At 50.7% G+C, this 21,458-nt stretch overlaps 1 protein-coding gene across 1 annotated transcript in view; it reads right to left on the bottom strand.

Moving 5' to 3' along the window:
• Positions 1–2,063: 2,063 nt before the first annotated feature.
• The window catches only part of ABCC1 (ATP binding cassette subfamily C member 1 (ABCC1 blood group)), a 124,344-nt gene continuing 104,949 nt past the window's right edge, over positions 2,064–21,458 (bottom strand). The window contains exons 22-31 of the mRNA XM_087417011.1: positions 21,147–21,354; positions 18,749–19,059; positions 14,726–14,925; positions 12,932–13,058; positions 12,297–12,398; positions 9,651–9,797; positions 6,474–6,632; positions 5,572–5,738; positions 4,289–4,483; positions 2,064–3,726 (exon numbers count right to left, since the gene is read on the bottom strand). Of these exons, the coding sequence (XP_087273137.1) occupies positions 3,618–3,726; positions 4,289–4,483; positions 5,572–5,738; positions 6,474–6,632; positions 9,651–9,797; positions 12,297–12,398; positions 12,932–13,058; positions 14,726–14,925; positions 18,749–19,059; positions 21,147–21,354 (1,725 nt within the window). The 3' untranslated portion in view covers positions 2,064–3,617. The remainder of the gene's footprint in view (positions 3,727–4,288; positions 4,484–5,571; positions 5,739–6,473; positions 6,633–9,650; positions 9,798–12,296; positions 12,399–12,931; positions 13,059–14,725; positions 14,926–18,748; positions 19,060–21,146; positions 21,355–21,458) is intronic.

Genomic DNA, 21,458 nt, shown 5'->3' with positions numbered 1-21,458 from the left:
GTGCGCATTCAGCAAGGAATGAACAGATTAAACCTCTGCTCTCATGGAGCTGCCATTGTCAGAGAGAGGAGGGAGCAAGCCACACTGACATCTGGGGGAAGAGCGGAGACCCTGAGGCGGGACTGCGCCTGGCACGTTGGAAGCACAGCAGAGGTGAGTGTGGCTGGAGAGGCCTGAGCGGTGGCCAGAGCAGGGAGCTGGGGACAGGTTGCAGGAAGCCAGGCTGTGCAGGGCTTTGAGGCCCGGCTGGCTGCTTCCCCGAGATGGGGACCACAGGAGGGTTGTGATGCACGTGTTTTTACAGGATCACTGTGGCTGCTGGGCTGAGAACAGGCTGGGTGGGGGTGGCCAGGGGCAGAGACAGGGAGCCCACTGAGTTGGCTGTTGTAGGGACACAAGGGAGAGACGATGTGGCTGGGACCAGCATGGCAGCAAGGGGAGGGAACAAAAAGTGGTCTGATGTTTGGAGGAAGTCAACCGAATTTGCTGTAGGACCCGATACAGGAGGTGAGAACGAAGAACGAACCAGCAGCTCAATGCTGGGCATCAGGCCGAGTTCCCCACTCCTCTCTGGCCCTGGGGATCCGTTCCCACAAGGAGAGCTATGCAAAGCGCAGAGCCCCGGGCCTGACACGTAGCACGTACACAACAAAGCTTCCTCCCTCCCTCCCTCCTTCACTTACCCAGAGGAGCAGGTGTGCAGCAACCCCACCTGGCACTTCTGGCTCCACCCTCTTCAAGGGGAATGCTGGCCCTGCCTCCTCTTCCTAAAGAGACTGACCTTCACCCCAGCCCAGGATGTCTCCTGAGCACCCAGCTGTCCCACAATGCACACCCACAGGCACACGCCACGGTCCGACCTGGGACTTGCACACTTAGGGTCAGCCTCTGCGACAGTAACATGTCCCACGTCTAAAATCGACTTGCCCTGGGGCCCGTCCGCATACTCCTTATTCTAATGGTAGTAACCGCCCCAGTTTCTTACTGACACCTTCACACTTCACAATCCCTAATACAAGGCAACGACTTCAACCGGGGGACAGCAGCACTGGAGGGAAACTGTCAGTGCCAGGCTGCTCCGTCGGCACGTGTGCTTGGTAAGTGGTTTTGGGGTGCCACAGAAATGGCGCATCCCCCCAATACGGCATTCCTCGCTATCCAGACTCACCAATTCAAACTCAGAAAGCCAACACCTCATTCTCACTACTCCACTACGCAAAACTCAGAAACCACACCACTTACACCAGGGAGAGAGACCCTCTTCCTCATTTCCCCTCAAATCCCCTACGTTTCCCAGCTTCCTCTGTGGTTTGGTTGGGGCTACGTGACTAATTCCGGCCAACGGGCTGTGAGCAGAATTGACTGTGTCACTTGTTGTTTGAGACACTTAAGACTGGGTGTGAGTCGTCCATTCTCGCTTCCCCCACTATGGTGCCCTGGAAGCCAGCTCTTGAGAGGTAATGTCCCAAGATCAGAACAGTCTGGATCTCTCAATTGCTGTATGGAACATGGTGACCCCGGGGAGGTGACTGACCCTCATCAAGAAATGTATGACTGAGAAATATACCCACGTGTTCATTTCCCAAGAGTTTCTGGCTCATTTGTTACTGCAGCTTAGCCTATCCTGACTAATACAAAGGATTTTCAAGGGTAATTCTGGCCACATGTGACTTTTGTCCTAAAACCTGACCTGGGCCAAATGTACCACACACACATCACTGCTTATCTTCACAACAACCCCAGGTATGATCAGCCCCATTTTACAGACAAGGCAACTGAGCCATGGAAACTAAGTGACCTGCCCAGGTCACAGAGCCAGGAAATGACAAGGGCAGGACTAAAGCCCAGGTCTGTCTGACCCCCAACACCCAGGCCATGCTGACTCCCCACTAAACCCCACCCGATTCCTAACCCCTAGGCTCCCCATTTCCGACAACAGCTCCGACTAGAGACAACACATTTGCCAAAGGGAAAAAACAGAAGCAGACTAAAGGATGCCCCATCCCGACTCTCCTGGAGAAGGCTGAAACCTGAGCTAATGCCCCAAAGAAAATGGAACAGCCTTTTAGAAAGAAATAAAATATATATTTTTTTTACTGCAAATTATTTGCAAATGTTCACGTTTCCAGTGTAAGTCTTTACAAAAAGATCCCCAAGAAAAACTTGGTTTATCTAACGTGAGAGAATGGTATAACTTACAAAAAATAAATATGTATTTCCACCTAAAAGAAGAAAGATGCTTCTCTGGGTTTGAAGTCAGCAACGTAAGTCACAGCAAGTACGAATCTTGGGACAGCAGTGACCTCTTCTTTTTGGGTCTCACTTTGTTCTCCAAACGAGAGACCTAACGGACAGGCCTTGAAGGACTCCACGTCTCTGTCGTCTTCCAGGAACACATGGACTGACTGTCAGACTCTGGCCAACTCGGCTATTCTCTGGGAACGCTGCTCCTCGGCCCAACGCTTCCTCTCATGAAATTAAACTTGGAGACCCTTTTTCTCCCTGGAGCAGTACTTTTTAAACAAAGAAAAAGAAATCACCGATATTCACGCACAGGTTCTTTTCTTGTCCTGGAAGAGACTCAGTAACGAAATGTCAAGTTCTCCAGGCTGCCACCCTTGACAGCTAACCCAATGCCAAGGGTGAGAAACTGAAATCTAAAACCGAGGAGGAGAAGACTCAGCGGGGCTCTTTCTGGACCAGCTGGTCACCCTGGGAGGTACCCAGTGCTCTCAGCATCGAAAGCTTCATAACCATCATAACCCCCTCTTTCAGGTACCTAGAGAAGTAAACCCATTCTCACGATGGGTAAGAAGAGGCAGGAAGGAGAGCAAGAAGACTGGAGTGGGTGAGGGGGTGAGCAACCAAGTTGGGAAGTGGGCATTAGGAGACGCCAGGTAGACTTGCGGATCACCTGCGAGTCCAGCCAGGGCCTGCCAACAAGAAGACGAGGCTGCCTCTGGCCTGTGGAGCAGGTCCCGCTGGAGGCAGTGCTGGGACGTTGGTCCCCAGCATCTGAGCACCTCGAAGACCAGATGGTTGGTGAGAGGAGCGTCCGTGGCCCTCGGGACACAGCCCGGGGGTGAGAAAGCTCTTCACCAGGCCCCTCACCTCCGAACTGTAGCCCTCAGGAAACGCAGCATCTGGGTAGAGCCAGACAGGGACCTCAGGGGGCGGGGACAGCTGCCAGGGCCGGGGAGCTTCTTGGAGACTTGGAATCTACAGACGCCGGCGGGAGGGATCTGAGGCAGCTGGATTCGGTCACCAGCACATTTTACGCAACCAATTTCTCCAGCAGCCTGGGTGCCGAAACCTCCGCCCAGAGCCGCAGGAGCACAGCGTGCGCTCCCAGGGCTGTGAGGACGTGTGCACGCCTGGTGGGGTTAGAGGTGGGGGTGCGTGTTTTGGGTGGCCTGCGTCTCCACGTCTCTCTTGTTTCTTCCCGGCCAATTCCAGGCAGGGGGCCAGAGGGTGGCTGCTCTGTGTGCGTTTTGGTTTTTCGGGGGTTGTTTTTGGTTTCACTCTACGGGAGGTTTGGTTTCCCAAGGATGCTGACTCATCCCTGGATGCTGGCCTGTCGGCCCTGCAGTTCTGACCCGATGCACCAGCTCCGGGGCTCACACCAAGCCGGAATCTTTGGCCATGCTGTAGAAGAGACCTTTCTGCTGCAGGAGGTCGGAGGGGGAGCCGCACTCCCGGATTTCACCTTTGTCCAGGACAATCACCCTGCAAGGGAGGGGATGCAGACATGAGGGGTAGGGCAGGGGTTGGCACCTAGTACCCTCAAGAGCCCACCTGGGCCGGTTCTTGCTTTGGGTCAGGTACCTAGCAGCTTCTGCTAGGACTGGTGCAGTAGCCTTCCAACCGGCTGCCCTTCCTCAATCCCCATTTCTAGTCAAAGTCCCGTGATGCTACCCCCGTACTCGCTATCATCTTCTATGTCCTTCCCCGCACAATTCGCTTTTATTTGTTGCCGTGTTTATTGTCTGTCTCTGCACCCAGCCCCCAACTAATCTCCAAGTTAGGCAGGCTCCTTGTCTGACAGCTCCCTGCTGAGTCCCTAGTGCCTGGAACAGGGCCAGAAATGTGCCAGGCACTCCGCACGTATGTGCTGATTGAATAAATGACTGAGTGACGTCAGAAATACCTAGTACTACCCAGGATAAAGAGAGGTTCCACCATCTGGGGCTGGCACTATGTATAAGGACCATGTTGAATGAATGAATGAATGAGTCAGTGAATGAGGTGAACCCCCAAGGCCTAGAGGTCTTCATGCTACGGGCATCACCTCGTGTAGTCCATGATGGTGTTGAGCCGGTGAGCGATGGTGAGGACGGTACAGTCGTCAAACTGCGTCCGGATGGTGGACTGAATGAGGTCGTCGGTTTCCAGGTCCACGGCCGCCGTGGCCTCATCCAACACAAGGATCTTTGTCTTCCTCAGCAGGGCCCGGGCCAGGCACACGAGCTGGCGCTGCCCGACGCTGGACCGGCAGAAAAAGACCAGGAGACAGTGTCAAAACCACCCCTGACCCTGAGCCCAGGCCTGAGCCAGCAGAAGGAAGAAGAGACACTTGGTGTTGCTCAGACCAGGGAAGCACTTACACTCCCCACGTCCGTGCCTATGGCAGACATCACTAATCGATCAGAACGCTCTTCCTCCTGGGCTAGACACAGGCTCAGAATCATTCTCAACACAGAGCTCAGAGATGACACTCAAAATATCTGACCAGATCAGCATGGGTGGTGTGACAGAGAGGAAAAATGGGCCCATATCATGCCTTCTGTAGGGCCCTCACGGGGACTCTGGACTCAGCCACATGCCCTTCTTTGGCCAATGGGATGCTGGTAAACACATGGCTGGCAGAGGTCTGACATGGGCACACACACTGGGGTTTGCTCATTCTTGTACCTCTGCCATCGCCGTGACAACATACCTGGGCTGCTCTGCAGGAGGATGAGGGACACATGGAACAGACCCTAACTGCCCCAGTGGAAGCCAGCTAGATCAGCCAACAGCCAGCAGAGGCCCAGCTACATGAGTGAGCCCAGCCAAGATCAGCCCAGCCACCTGACTGACCACCCCCCCGTGAGCAGTCACTGCTACTGGTGAACACACCTGAGGTTCTGTGGTTGGTCACCATGGCAACGGATAACTGAACCAGGCACTGACTGACACTGCAGCAGGACCTGGAGGACCCCTGCTAAGCCAGGCATTAACACTCTGGTTGCTGGATCATAGGCGGATGCTGGGATCCTGGGAGAAGGGCCAAGGCAGCTGTGACAGTGGGTGGCAACTCAGAGGGCTCAGGGCTGTGCTATCTACCAACGGGTAGAGGAGCCTTTCAATGGTTTAAGTGACAACCACCCTCCATTGAACGGACCTGGTGTAAGCAAGAAAACATACTGGCCATCCTGGATTGAAACCCATTTTACAGATCCTGAAACTGAGGCTCCCAGGGGTTGAGAGACAAACCCAGGCCTGACACAGACGCAAAAGGATAGAATCTTCAAACACCCTGAGCGAGGTGGAGCCCAGGAGACCTCGCCGGGGCGTCACCCCCCTGCCTACCTCAGGTTCTCCCCGCCCTCCGCACACTCGTGGTTCAGCTTATCGGGAAGGCCAGACACGAAGTCCTTCAGGTGAGCCAGCTCCAGGGATGTCCAGACCTCTTCGTCCGAGTACTTGTTGAACGGGTCCAGGTTCATGCGGAGGGAACCCGAAAACAGAACGGGGTCCTGTTCAGAAAGAAGACAGCAGACGGCCTGTGAGGCTCATGTCACGTTGGACACGGATGGGAGAGTGAGGTGGGATGCAACAAGTTCTTGCCAGAATTGTCCAAGATGGCGTTCCAGAGGTCCTCAGAATCACTATTTCTGGAGATGTTAATAAGGAAAAAGATAAATCTGGAAAACCCTGGGCTAAGTGAAATAAAATAGTTATCTTTTTCACAAGACTTCCCAGAGCCTTCGATATGCAAACGTGTTGGGAACATTCTGGAAGGGAGACACAGCATGGGTAATTCCTAATTGTGAAGTGCTGTGGATTCCTCCCCATCCCCTGCCTCCAAAAGAGAATCTTCAAGAAATTTTAGGGAAAACAACACTCAAGGGCAACATATTATGAATCACCACATACAGGAATCAGTCTAGAAAATTCCTATTTCTCGCCTAGCTCTTGGGAGGGTTAGATGTTCATCCAGACTGACGGCCGGCAGGGAAGCCAGTGTCTTCCTGGGTCCTGTTAGCTGCTCAGGAACCTGCCTGCTGGGTGGCAGGATGAAGGAGTGGTACCTTTTTCAATCCCATCGTCATTTATATGCTAAGAGGAGATTCGGTGGAGAAGAAATATAGCGTAATTTCAATAATAATAATGAAAATGATAAAGCAGGGACAAATTTCCATTTGTGCAGATAATATAGCACACGTCGCCTTCAGTGGGCCCCAGCTCACGCCCGGCCCACCAGACCCCACCTGGGGGATGATGGTGATCTTGAAGCGCAGATCATGCAGGCCGATCTTGGCGATGTTGATATCGTCGATAATGATCTCTCCCTCGGCAGACTCGTTGATGCGAAACAAGCCCAGGGTCAGCGATGACTTCCCGGCTCCCGTCCGCCCCACAATGCCAACCTGTGGACGGAGAGGCCCAGGTGAGGCGGGATTGCTGGTGTCTGGGGTTACCTCTTGCCCTGCGGCGCCCGACCAGAGCACTTCAGTCACCTGGTCGACCCACCTTCCCTCAGCATCTTCCCAGACACCCCTTGAGGGGCTGGTTGGGTCAAGGGTCAAGAAGGACGCCCTTCGCTTCGCCGGCTCTTTTTCTAAGTTAAAATTATAATCAGCTCTTTTTATAACTTAATAGAGATCCCCAGAGACAGGCCTCAGGTAGAAGGGATTTTCAATGAAGCCGTATTATTTTCAACTCAATATTAAGTCATAATCAGGTGTTTCTCCACATTGGTTCTCAGTCCTTTGATGGTGAGTTTCGCATCCTGAGCTAACGAAATATCTCAAAGATTCAAGCAGATTCCCCCGCACGCCCCGTCCCCTCCATCCCCTCTGCCCAAGCAAAGAGAGGTCATGGATATGACCCGGTGTCCACTCATCCTCTCTTGAGGGAACTGGGCTCCCCATTTAATGACCAACGATTGACGTTCCTGACACCCACTGCAACTCTCCCCTTCTTATCTGGGCTCCCGAAAGGCGGGCCTCCTCCACCCTCTAACAGAAGTCACAGAGCAGAGACTCGTGATGTAACAGGAGCCATAAGGCCGCAGTGAGAATACCGCCCACTCTCTTCTTCCCCTTGCTATAGGTTAGAAAAGTCATCTCATGGGAACAGAATGTTGAGCCTTGTGGTAGGGACAGTTGAACAAATCCATATGTTCAGAGATGAGAGACACTGTCCCCTGGCAAACGGCCAGGAAGACCCTTGTTCTGATTCCTGAGGAGGGGCAGAAGGTCTCAGGGCAAGGACCTCTTCCAGGAACAGCTTGGGACCAGGGGTAGGTTCCAAAATTCCGACAACTTCACGTGTCCCTTGAGCCATCCCTAGCAGTAATGATGACATCTTTCTATTCTAGAGATCGCAAACTCAAATGCCTACGGGGGCTGAGGAGGCACATGACGGGGCAAGCTGGGACCGGGCAACCTGGGAGGCTCAAGTCTTGTCTAGAAAGAGCCAGGCAGGGAGTATGGGCCCAATGTTGCTAGATGTTCTGATCGTCCAAGAAAAGCAGGAAATGGATTCTTTTTTTTTGGCGCGGAAGATTGGCCCTGGGCTAACATCCGTGCCCATCTGCCTCTACTTTATATGTGGGACACTGCCACAGCATGGCCTGACAAGTGGTGCGTCCGTGTGCGCCCAGGATCCGAACCTGCAAACCCCGGGCCGCCAAAGCAGAGCACGCAAACTTGACTGCTACGCCACTGGGCCCGGCCCCCAGGAAATGGATTTTTATACAAAACGTTCTCGATTTTTCAATATTTGCAAATTATTCACATTTTTTTCAAAACATATCTGTGGGCCTCCTTTGGCCCTCAGGCTACCCGTCTGCAACCCTGCTGGGACATTCTCTGAGCAGCCTTTGCTTCCACAAGCCCCTCCAAAAAAAGGCCACTCCAGACAGCTACGTGCAGAAGATGAAACTGGACCACTTTCTTATTTTTATACAAAAATAAACTCAAAATGGATTAAAGAGTTAAATGTAAGATCTGAAACATAAAACTCCTAGAATAAAACATAGGCAGTATGCTCTTCAACACTGGTCTTAGCAATATTTTTTTGGATCTGTCTCCTCAGGCAAAGGCAACAAAAGCAAAAATAAACAGATGGGACCACATCAAATTAAAAAGCTTTTGCACAGCAAAGGAAACCATCAATAAAACGAAAAGGCAACCTACTGAATGGGAGAAGATATCTGCAATGATATATCCGATAAGGGGTTAACATCTAGAATATATAAAGATCTCGTGCAACTTGATATCAAAAAATAAACAATCTGATTAAACAAATGGGCAGAGGACCTGAACAGACATTCTTCCAAAGACATACAGATGGCCAACAGACACATGAGAAGATGCAAAACATCACTAATCCCCAGGGAAATGCAAATCAAACCACAACGAGCTGTCACCTCACACCTGTCAGAGTGGCTATTAAAAAAAGACAAGAGATGACAAGTTGGAGAGGATGCGGAGAAAAGGGAATCCCGGTGCACTGTTGATGGGAATGTAAACTGGTGCAGCCACTATGGAACACAGTATGGATCCTCAAAAAATTAAAAATAGAACTACATATGATCCAGCAATTCCACTTCTGGGTATTTACCCAAAGAAAACAAATACATAATTCGAAAAGATATATGCACCCCCAGGTTCACTGCAGCATTATTCACAATAGCCAAGACATGGAAGCAACCCAAGTGCCCATCGATAGAGGAATGGATAAAGATGTGGTATATGCATGCAAGGGAATACAACTCAGCCATCAAAAAGAATGAAATCTTGCCATTTGCAACAACATAGATGGACCTAGAGAGTATTATGCTAAGTGAAATAAAGCAAACGGAGAAAGACAAATACTGTATGATTTCACTTAAATGTGGAAACTTCTGAACTTCACTAAGGTTCTTTTCTACTTTTTAGTGAAACTTTTTCACTAAACGACTGAAACTTCACTAAAAAGCAAAACAAAATGAACAAAAAACAACAAACAGACTCATAGATACAAAGAACAAACTGGTGGTTGCCAGAGGGGAGGGGTGTGAGGGGATGGGCAAAATAAGTGAAGGAGATTAAGAGGGACAAACTTCCAGTTATAAAATAAGTCACAGAGATGTAATACACAGCTTAAGGAATATAGTCAATAATAGTGTAATAACTTTGTATGGTGACAGATGGTAACTAGACTTGTCGTGGTGAGCAGCGCATAATGCATAAATGTCAAATCACCATGTCCTACACCTGAAATTAATATGTTATTGGATGTCAACTATACTTTAGTTAAAAAAAAAAATAAGCCACTCCACCCTGTGGTATGGGGCCATGGCGAACCGGGGAAATGATGCAGCTGGTTTCATCTGCCTAGGTGCAGCCTACGCCCGATTGTGAGTGGGCAGGGGGCTGGGAGGGACAGCGTGCACCCACCTTTTCCCCTCCATTGATGGTGACGTTGATGTGCTTCAGAACCAAGTCCAGGTCCTCCCGGTAACGCAGGCCGTAGTCCCGGAATTCCACTCGGCCCACCTGGGGCCAGGTGCTGGGTGGAGTCATCTCCTGGATGCGCCAGGGAGCCTGCGATCACAGCGGGTGGGGGGGCCGGGAGTAAGGCATCTGAAGCCCAGCCCACGTGCCCCCAGGCTCTGTGTGAGCCCGCCTCTACCACCCCTCTGCCCTCACCTCACTCTGCTCCCCACACTGACTCCCAGCTCTTCCTGGAACACACACCCACGTGTCTTGCTTCTGGGCCCCTGCACTTCCGGCTCCCTCTGCCTGGCGTGCTCTTCAACAAAGGAGCCTCTTGGCCTGCTCCCTCACATGCTGCAGATCTCAGGTCAGCTCGGACCACCCTCCCAGCCTGTGCCCCATCCTCTCCCCGGCCTCCTTCTCCTTCAGAGCACTTAGCGCCTCCGAGCATCTTCAGTCTGTATTTACTTGTTTATTCTGTCACCCCTGCCCGCTGGAATATCCACTCCAGGAGGACAGGCTCCTTTATCGTCTGTCCACTGCTACACCCCAGGGCCCAGGGCACACAGCAGGTGCTCAATAAATATTTACAGACTGAATCAATGAATGAGTGGGATTCTCCGGACAGACACAGGGTGACTGCCTTCTGGGTCTGGAGCACAACAGTAAAAACAGCAGCTAACGCTTAAGATCACTCTACAACATTACATCACTGAATCCTCACTACAATCCCACGAGCGGAGCCCCAGTTTACACACAAGGAAACTGAAGCAGAGAGAGGGAAAGTAACTTGCCCGGGGCCACACAGCCCCTATCTGAAAAGCTTCTTAGTTCAGTTCAGCACCTCCTGAGGGCTACAGCTGGATGTGCTCGGGGCCAGGCTGGGGGCTACCTCTGGGGAAGGAGAGGAATGGAGGGGACAGTAAAAGAGAACTTTTATTCTTTCTGCTCCGTAAACTTCCTGTATTAATTTTTTTTTTTTTTTTTTACAACAAGCGGATTTCCCTTTTATAATTTATTATATAAACGAAGGGGACATGCTTCAGAGGGGACTGGAGAGAAGTGGGTGGCACTTTCTAACTATAACTATAGATTATATATAAACACACAAATATATTTTTTAATAGTGGTAGGACTCTGGCAATCTTGACTTTCTCATATTTTTCAAATATGCCCTTATTCTAAAAATACATAAATAAATCATTAAAACAAGTAAAATATTTAAAAAAATAAATTCAACTTCATCATTTAAACTGGTGAACTGCATGGAATGTAACTTATATCTCAAAAGCTGTTATAAAAATAAACTCAATGTGGAGTGGGAAACTCCTGGTGTAATGCACCCTTATTTCCATAGGGGGCGCTCACACCATTCTGAATAATGCTCTCTTATGAAGTGGGACCTGGTCCATCGTGTCAGAGCATTCAAGGACCAAGCATAGGTCACCTCCGTAAATCCCCTGAGACCAAGTTAACCAGGGCCTTGGTCTCATTCCCAAGGGGCATCTTCTTGGGAGGCAGTGTGGCACAATGGCACAGACCCAAATCCTGGGTGGGCCATTTATCAGCCATGTGATCTCAGGCAAGTAACTGAATCTCTCTGTGTCTCAGTTTCCTGATTTGTAAAATGGGGATAACAACAGAATGTGAGTTATAAGTCTGCGTAACAATTACATGAACTACTCCATGTAAAATGTTTAGGACAGGGCCTGACACCCCACAAGAGCACACTATGTATCCCTATTATTATTATTATTATTATTATTATTATTATTATTATTATTATTACTGGTGGTGATGGGAATGGTGCTATCTCCAGGCATTACTGTTATTATCATTATTATCACCACTACTGCCACTAGGTGGCAGTGTGCAGGCAGAATGAGGCAGCAATTAGGGGCTATGTGGCATAGGAGTCTGGAGATTTGGGTCCTACTCCCAAGGTCTTCTACTGACCACGTGCGCCCCTGGAGTGGCCATCGTCCCTGCCTAGGCACCCTCTGCCTCCATCTATAAAACGGCGACTTGGGTTAAACTGCAGAGTTTCCCCCAAACTTTGGTCAACTCCTTACCAGATTCATGATTTTTACAATATCTATATACTGATTGTCCTGTTACTGACTTTCAATACTTTTGTGTGTGTGTGAGGAAGATCAGCCCTGAGCTAACATCTGCCAATCCTCCTCTTTTTGCTGAGGAAGACTGGCCCTGGGCTAACATCCATGCCCATCTTCCTCCACTTTATATGGGACCACCACAGCATGGCTTGACAAGCAGTGCATAGGTGCACACCTGGGATCCGAACCTGTGAACCCCAGACCGCTGAAGTGGAGCATGCAAGCTTAACCACTACGCTACCAGGCCGGCCCCCGTGACTTTCAATACTTCTAATCAACTCATCTGTATTTAATTTTTAAACTTATTTAAAGAGGAAACTAGTCTCATTTTCTATAATAGAAGCCCCCATAAAAATACATAACAAATAACAGAAGACTATCTTTCTCAGGTAGAGGCTGACTGTTCGCACACACACAGTATGGCTCAGAGGGTTCTTTGGGGTAAAGCCACACTGAAGATCGAGGCCAAGGGGTCAGGCCAGGGGCTTACCTCCTTCTCAATTTCTGAATACTCCTTGAGTCTCTCCACGGCCACAATATTCGTCTCCATCTCGCATGACATCCGAACGAGCCAGTTCAAGTAGGTGGTGACCTGCGAGGGGAAGAGTGACGTGGAGCCTCTGGAGTGAGCGTGAGTTGGTTTGTTTTAATGAAGTCATTATGAATTATTAAATATTTCAGGTAAGAAAGATACAGAAAACAGCAACCCCACCTACAGCCATCACCCAGATGTGCCACACTGCATCTCTTAAGCAAGCACCACAAAAACTAGAAAGTATTTTGAACTAGATAATAATAGGAAAACTCAACGTGTCGAAATTTGGGGGATGCAGCTAAAGCAGTGCTTTGAGGGAAATTCATAGCGTCAGAAGCATTTGTGTTGTAGCTGGAGGCATCCTCTCAGGCCATCAAGGGCTTTCCTTGACTGATGGAGGAATCTCGGCCACTCGTCTAATTTCTCTCTGGTTCCAGTCGGGCACTGAGCTCTAGACCTGCCCCTCCAACTCCACTCAGCCCCCTTCCCCCCGGACTCCTGCGAGGATCCAAGGCAAAGGCCCAAGAACCTGACAACCGGCTCCCCCATTAAGAGAAATGGGAAATCCAGCCAAGCGTGTCCCTTCTCACCTGCAGAGAGTAGGACACCGAGAGGCCCACCAGGCCAGCACTGAGGCTGTGCCGGGAGATCACAGCGAACAGGGCGGCGAACAGGACGATGCAGTTGCCCACGTACTCCAGCCTCACAGCCAGCCACCTGTGCGGGGACACACAGGCAGAGAGATGGACAGACGCGCCGAGTCAGCTTTTCAGAGACTTGGTTTCCAGTTCAAAGGGGGGCACTCTGCTAACTGAAATAACTCCCAGTCCTTCCCGAGAGAGCCTGCTCTGCCTGCTCCAAGGACTCGGGGAAGGAGGGCCAAAGGGACACGATTTCAGTAATCCTCATTCATCTGCCAACCCCAGAGATTAAAACCAAGGTCTCCAGAAGCAATCTTCCCAGGAAGCTGAAGGCTGCCCTTTTAAGAACCGACTTTTTCTCACTGAAATCTGTAGAATATACCCCTATATGCATTTTTTTAAAAAAGATGTCCTGGAAAACTCCTAAATAATAAGTAAGAAGTCATCAACTGTAAGAGGCACCACTGATTTAAAATAACCTTCACTTGGCAGAAGAGAGGGGGGGAGAGAGAAATAAAGTACCATTTTCCATGTAGCTGTAAGGTTCCCACACCCAGGTCATCCTCACTTCAGAAACATTAAAATGTACTATTTTACCATTTAAAACATAAACAGATATTTTCTTGGCTTAAAGCTAACTTTGGTAATAGGAATAATAATAGGAATATTATTTTAAGTTTTTAAAATAGAAAGCTACCCGGGGAGATGGTACTGTCGACCTTTTTCCCACTACAGCCCTTAAGATCCCACGGGTGTGAGCTGCTCCCACAGACACACCCAGATTTGGACAAACTCCCTAAAAACTCTGCAAGGTCGCCAGTAATTCATGGTCTCCCCACCCAGCCTCACACTGTAGGGTTATCCTATTATGATGAGCTGATGGTTGGTAACAAGGGGTCACTTCCAGGGGGCTGTCAGCCCCTCCCCAGAGTTTTCTATCCCACATCTCAAAAAATACATCAGGATGCAAGTGAGTGAGGAGGATACTCTTCTGGGGATAAACCAGACCTTGTTCCAAATTCAGTCAATAATTAGCAAACTTGTGTCATTTTTTTTTTAACAGTTTTATTTATCATTTTTTTGTGAGGAAGATCAGCGCTGAGCTAACATCTATTGCCAATCCTCCTCCTTTTTCTTTTTCCCCCAAAGCCCCAGTAGATAGTTGTATGTCATAGTTGCACATCCTTCTAGTTGCTGTATGTGGGACGTGGCCTCAGCATGGCTGGACAAGTGGTGCGTCAGTGCGCGCCCGGGATCCGAACCTGGGCCGCCAGTAGCGGAGTGCACACACTTAACCGCTAAGCCACGGGGCTGACCCGCGTCATTTTTTCGATTGATGCTCCTCAGCCATTCTTGACCCCCCAAATGGCAGGGTCACCTGGTTCAACCTAATATTAATAAACTGCTTCCAGTCCTCACCCCATGAAGGGTGGTGGGTGATCACCCCTCAGCTGAGAAACAGGGCACAAAAATACCCCATTGCTGAGCCTGCCTGTCACCGATGCTCTTGTATCACCAGGACGACAGCTCAAGGACATTCCTGCAGTATCCCCTGACTCCAGAAGACTTCTGTCCCTGCGCTTACATGCCCCTGGTGTGCTGTGTGCTTACAGTACTCCTTCCTGTCTGCTGGTAATGGTCCTCCCGTCCTTCCTATTGCCACGTCTAACCACCCTTGCTGTGAGGGTCTGAGTGTGGCTTCACCCTCCTCCTCTGCCCCCTCCCACAGGCCAGGGCGCCCACCTGTTGGCCACGATGCTGGGGTAATAGGCCTTCTGGTTCTCGTCCACCTTCAGGTCGCTCTGGCGGATGAAGCGCTCCTGTTCCTCGAAGGCCCGGATGACGCTGACCCCCAGCAAGGTCTCGTTGAAGTGGGAATAAACCGGGGAGCGGCTGACCGATTCGAGGCGCTTCAGCTGCCGGGACGAGGCCACGTAGAACCTCTAGGGGGAGAGAATGCACGGCAGAGTTGGCGGAGCTCCCCTCACCCCATCCTCCCGCGGCTGTGCGGGAGAAGGTCTGGACATAAATACCTCCAGGAGGCAAAACGCTGGAGCTGGGCTGCCTTAACAGGTGTCTCCACTCACCTGGTGAACTGCAGGCACAGGGGCCAACAATAACGACGACAGCAGTGATGACAGTAAAAACAGCTAACGCTTATGGAGAGCCCACCATCCTAGGCATCGTTTTAAGTCCTTTCACATCAGCTAATTTAAACCTCACCAAAACCTTACGAGGTGCTCATTCCCATTTCACGACGAGTAAACTAAGCCACAAAGATGCAGGTTGACCGTTTCTCTAAAGCGGCTAGGAAGTGGCAGAGCTGGGACTCGAACCCAGACGGTCCGGCGGCAGAGTGCTAACCCCTGCACTGCACTGCCCCTCAGCAGCCACTGACCTCTGGGGTTTATGGACCTGGGAGTATGGCTGCAGGCACAGGTTTTGAGGACAAGCAGCCTCAGTTCAAATCCTGACTCAGCCCGTCCCCGTGCGCAGCGAGCACACCTGCTCCACTCCTGCCCACCCTGGGCACGCGGCCAGGGCCAGCACAGGGAGGCGCTCGACGAGCTCCTGCTAGAGACGGAACAGACGCAAATGGCCCGCTGGAAGCTCCGAGGAGCTGTGACCAGACGCTGGACTGGTCATCTGAGGACACTTCTGTTCTCTTGGCCTTAGTTTCCTGGTCTGTACACATGGAACAGTGAGGCCCACGCTCCCTACTGGACGAATGAACGAAGGGTGGTCGGGACACAGCCTCCTTGCCTCCCGCCCTGCGACAGGTGCCCTGGGCCACGCTGGGGCAGAGACCTTCCACGGAGAGCACAGGCAGGGGGCCTCTGAGGTCGGGGGCTGCTTTCCGGACGGCAGATCACGCGGTCATCTGAACCCACAGTTGGGCAGCCTTCTGGGGGCCCAGAAACTCTGTAAGCCAACCGGGACCACACCAACCCGGGCAGTCTCAGAACGGCCGTTCTGCCCACCCCTGAACACGGTCAGAGGACAGCCCTCCTCCAGCAGCTCCCTGTGCCTCAAACAAAATGCAGACTCCTTGGCAGAGCTCAGGGCCCCACGGGATCCGCCCTCGTTACCCTCAGCGATCCCCTCCTCTCCCTTTCTTTCTAAACATCCTGGAGGGAAATCATAGTGTTTTACCCGCTCAACTCATTCCACTTGTCAGGTCCTCAGAATTTTGTTTACTGTAAAATTCTAACCCGGGACAAATTTTTGTTAGGGAATGACATGACTTTTTTAAAATAATTATTTAGCATCCCTTTTAAACTCTTTTCAGGAGATTTAATCCACCCCCCTGGACTTACCTTACTCTTCCAGAGACCGAGGCAGGGCCCGGTGCTCATGAATGAAAATAACCACTCGACAAGCGCCTGCCGTGTGCCAGGAGCGGGCGGAGAGCTAAGGTGGCCGGGGGGTTTTCATGGACGCCAAGCAATCCCATAAGGTAGAAATGCCTTATTCCAGCAACACGGAAGCCCCAACAGAACCCCACATTACCCTACCTCTCCCTTTGCCTTTTTATACAAGTGACTTGCTTTTAAATTAAAACAGTAATGCATATCCGTTTAAAAATTTTGGGGGTGATACAGTTAAGATTAAATAAACATTACATTAAGTCCACTATCCTGAGACAAGCACTATTCAAATTTCAGCGTATAACCTTTAAGATCTTTTCCCAAGAGAGCAAGAGAGTGTGTGTGTATACACACCCACACGTGCATACAGCTGAAAGCCACTTTTTAATTGAGATATAACATAGATTCACTGGAAAATGCATTAAATCCTTACAGCTTGATGAATTTTTACATTTACCTACACCTGCATACCGATGACCTGATCAAATTCTAGAACATTCTCAGCACCCAGAAAATTCTCGTGTCCTCTCACAGTCAATACCCCTACAGCCACTATTCTGACTTCGATCGCCACACCACTCTTGCCTGTCACTGAACTTCACAGAGACGGAAGCACACACTCTTGTGTCTGGCTTCTTTTGATCAATATAGTGTCTGCGAGATTCATCCACATTGCACCAGTTCACTCCTCTTTATTACCGAGTCGTTTCCATTGTATAAAAATACCACAATGTATTTATGCATTCTCCTGTAATGGACACTCGAGCTATTCTTAGTTTGGGGCTATTATGAATCAAGATGTTAAGAACATTCTAGCCCTTTTTTTTTTTTTTTGCCAGGTACATTCTTTCCTTTCTTTTGCATATTCACTGAGAAAGACTGCTAGATGATATCTAGGGTAAGGTGTATTTAGCTAAAAGCCATTAAAAAAAATAAACTCTCCCATAATCCCAACCCACAGAAAGGCAATGTCTGCATTTTTCTGCCTCCCCTTCCAGTCTTGCCCACGCACATGATGCGTTTCGTCTTCGTTATAATGACAGGGTGTAGACAACGTGCTCCTTTGCTCAATTCACTTCCTTTGTTGTTTAAAAATAAAACTGTCGGTGTTGCAACAGTGTCTTCCTGATTCTTCCCGTCAGAGGGACATGAGATCCCATCACGGAATCACTCCTGGGCACTCAAGGTCCTGCTACTGGCAGACATCTAGCTGCCTCCAGCGCCGCATTGGGCCCATTTTGTTCTTTTGCACTGGGTCCTTCAGGAAAATTCTCAGCCAGGGTATGAATAATATTTTTGGTAAATGCAGCTGAATGATTTTCCCAAAAAGGCTGGCACCAATTGAAAGAGAATGCAGTGGGGTCCGGGAACTGGACCTGCTCTCGCTGACTGCGTCTCTGCTCAGGCCCACCACTCACTGGGCCACGGTGTGGCGGGGTCCGAGGGTCGGCCAATGGGAACGAGGCCTCTGGGACCCCACAGGAGCAGGCACTTTGAGGGACGGAGGGTTTGTGGTTCCTCGCTCTCCTCTCGAGCTGCAGTCCCTACGCTCCCATGTAAACCACCGCCCCCCTCCACCGCCCCGGGCGAGTGTGCTGCAGTAACCTTTTAGGGGCAAGAACGGGCAGTGCAGCACTGCAGTCACCAGCACAAGCTCTGGAATCAGATAGACGTGAGCTCACACTCCCAGCTCTGCCACTCAGGCTTCCACGTGCTCATCTGTCAACTGGAAACACAATCTATATGCTGCAATAACCTAAGACGCCACAGCTGATGCTGACTCGGCTATCATATGCTTCCCTTGCCCTGTTCCCCTTCCTCAGTCTTATTTTCTGAAATACAGATGTGATGGCTGGAGCTCCAGCAGCCATACTGGACCATGAGACCAACTTAAGAATGGAAGGCCTGTGCAAAGACGGTAGAAGAAAAAAACAATGGAGGAGTATGGGATGTTAACACACTCACGGAGCTGCCACACCAGCCCTGAATGGCATACCTCTAAATTTCTATTATGAGAGGGAAAAATCAACATCTATCTTGTTTAAGCAGCTGTTATTCACATCTCCATTATCTGCAGCAGGCTTAGCACCTAAAGAATTTCATACTTAAAGAAATTTGAATAATAAAGGTGTCTTTATGGTTATGGCTTTTTTTTTCCTTTTGTAACTCACAGCTACCAAAAAAACCCTTATTATTAGACAAAAAGGACATTTGCTTCTCGCAAGCTAAAAACAATCAACTTAGATATTCGGAACTGACAAAAGCAAATCTAACCCTCCTCCCGCAAACCCTCCACAGCTCCCCACCAGGAAATGGTAAGATGGAGTGAGCCCCTAGCTCGCATGGGAGCCCAATACACCGTGGGGCTCCTCCTGGACGCCGAGACCCCACCTCTCACCTGGACGAAGAAATAGATGAGACCCAGGGGCGGGATGATGACGGCGGCAATGGGGGTGGCCACCAGGATGATGACGCAGGCGCCGACGACGTTGAACAGGGAGCCCATGAACATCTTGATGACCTGCGGGATCATCGAGTCCACCGTGTCCAGCTCCTTGGAGAAGCGGTTCACCAGGTTCCCGCTGGGGGTCCGCTCGAAGAAGCTCATGGGCGACCGCAGGACGTTATGCAGCAGATCCAAGTGCAGGCGGCGGGAGGCCAGGATCCCCCCGATGGACACCGCCATGGAGTAGCCGAACACCGAGACACCTACAGACACGCGCGCGTTAAACTCCGCCACGGGAGGGGGTCCAGCTGTGGGCAGGACGAGGGGCTATGCGGCCGTGTCGATGAAGCAGGCCTGGGACCCCAGCTTCTCATCAGAATCATCACAGTGGCTGTTACTTATTGAGCACTCACTGTATGCTAACCACTGCGCTCGAGTTCTACACGTCTCTCATCCTCACGGTGGCTCCATATAAGTTCAGTTAGGACCCATCTTACAGACGAGGAAACCGAAGCCCAGAGAGAGCAACTCCTTTGCCCTCAATGCACTCAGCCAGTCAGAAGCAGAGCTGGGGTTCCAATCCAGGCCGCCTGCCCCAGGGCCATGCTCTCAATCCGTATGCCGTGTTCCTCTAGACCGGCGCTGTGCAAGAGAACTTTCCATGGTAATGGAAACGTTCCAGATGGGTGCTGTCCAAGATGGTAGCACTAGCTACAGGTGGCCACTGAGCATCTGGAATCTGGCTAGTGCAACTGAGTAACTGATACTTTAATTTTATTTCATTTTAAGGAATTGAGATTCAAATGGCCATATGTGACCAGTGGCAGCCATACTGGACAGCACAGCTCTAGACGGACACTGCTGCTGTGTGAGCCCAGGTCAACATCACACCCTCTCTGTGCTCCACCGTCCCTCAATGATAATTTGGAGGCCACAGGCCCTGGCCCTAAGAGGGGGTTTAGGGATTGAGAAATTTAAGAAATCCAGGTCTGCTCTTCTGGTTGTTTTCAAAGCCATCTCCTGGAGAGCATGAGACGTGTCGCTCCTCCCAATGACCCACAGGAGGGCGCTGGGTCTGGGCAGAGAGGCGGTTTGACAGCGATGGAGGAAGAAACCCAAGAGGCAGGTGCTAAAATGTCGGGCTCCAGAGCCAACACCGCCAAATCCCCTCTCCGCCACACACCAGCCATGCGACCTTCCACATGTCACTTAACCTCTCTGTACCTCAGTTTCCTCAACTGTAATGCGGGGACAAGCGTACTTACCCGGCAGCACTGCAGAATGTAAAGGGTCCCCCTGCCCAGGTGCTTGGTGCACAGAAGTGCTCAAAACGTCAAATGCACACATTTAGTGTATATGCATATGTATCACATGTATCGAATGTACACACAGGTGGAGAGACCCACGCAGTTTTGTGAGCAAATCAACACAAGCTCATGGACCGTGTAGCATGGTGGTTAAGACCACGGGCTCTGAGCCAGATAGCCTCGTTGAATGCCAGCCTTGCCATGTATTTGCTGTGTGACTTTGGGCAACTTACTTAACCTCTCTGGGCCTCAGTTTCTGCCTCTCTAAATTGGGGAAAATGTTAGCTCCTGCCTCATGGGATTGCTGCAAGGGTAAAACTAGTTAAAATACCTAAAAGTGTTTAAAACAGAACCAGGCACCAAGTCAGCGCTCAGTAAACATTAGCTATTACCAGCAATGCCGTTTGGGGACCCTCACGAGACCGTGAAGAAGGGTCTGTAGCAGGGTTTCCCAACTTCGTCACTGTTGACACTTGGGGCTGGATACTTCTCTGTTGGGGGGGCCGTGCTGTGCATTGCAGGATGTTTAGCAACCTCTCTGGCCTCTAGATGCCGGAAGTACCCACCCCCACTCTGAAGTTGTGACAACCAGAAGGATCTCCAGACACTGCTCAATGTCCCCTGGGTGACAACACTGCCAGCATCGAGTGCAAATGAATTCCCGTCCTCAGGCAGCAGGTAGAAGCCCACACGTGAGACTTTACAGAAGCCCCATCACCCTGGCAGAGCAGCAAGGGGAGTGGCCCTTGTCACCACTGCTCTAGGTGCCCTCTGTTCCTCAACTTCCCTCATCTGTAAAATGGGCACAATGTAGCTCCCCTGTATCTCCTCAGGCCATAAAACAAAGCATTCAAGAAACATTCCTTCTACAAACATCTGAGTGTCTATTACGTGACAGCTACTGTTCGTGTGAGTTTGGCTGAGTTTAGGGGGTCCATAAAACCCTGACAAGTGGGGGGACCCAATTCCATAATAGGACATGGAAGCAGTTCCAAGTGCCAAAACCAGGTGGGCCTGGGGAGGGTGCGGGGGGGCGGCCTCACCTTGCAAAATGCCCAGGGCTCCATAGACACCCAGCCGGACCTGGGTGTGCTCCTGGGTCCCGTTGACGATGGGGTCATCGGTCCAGAGACTGAGCCAGTAGTTGGAGACCAGGGAGGCAACGTGGTTACACACGAACAGGAAGATGCTCAGAAAGGAGAGGACAAGTCCGATGGCCTTCATGTAGTCCCAGTACACGGACAGCTTGACCTGGAGGCCACGGGAGAGGAGGCATTTTACAGAAAGCGGCCCCCACACCCCCCCAGGGTCAGGAGCTCCGACAGCACCTGCGCAGTCCAGCCCCCACCTGTGCT

This window comes from Ceratotherium simum, chromosome 26, assembly GCF_057802395.1.
Source record: "Ceratotherium simum simum isolate JZ-2026a chromosome 26, ASM5780239v1, whole genome shotgun sequence".
NCBI lineage: Eukaryota > Metazoa > Chordata > Mammalia > Perissodactyla > Rhinocerotidae > Ceratotherium > Ceratotherium simum.
This window is presented reverse-complemented; position numbering and strand designations above follow the sequence as displayed.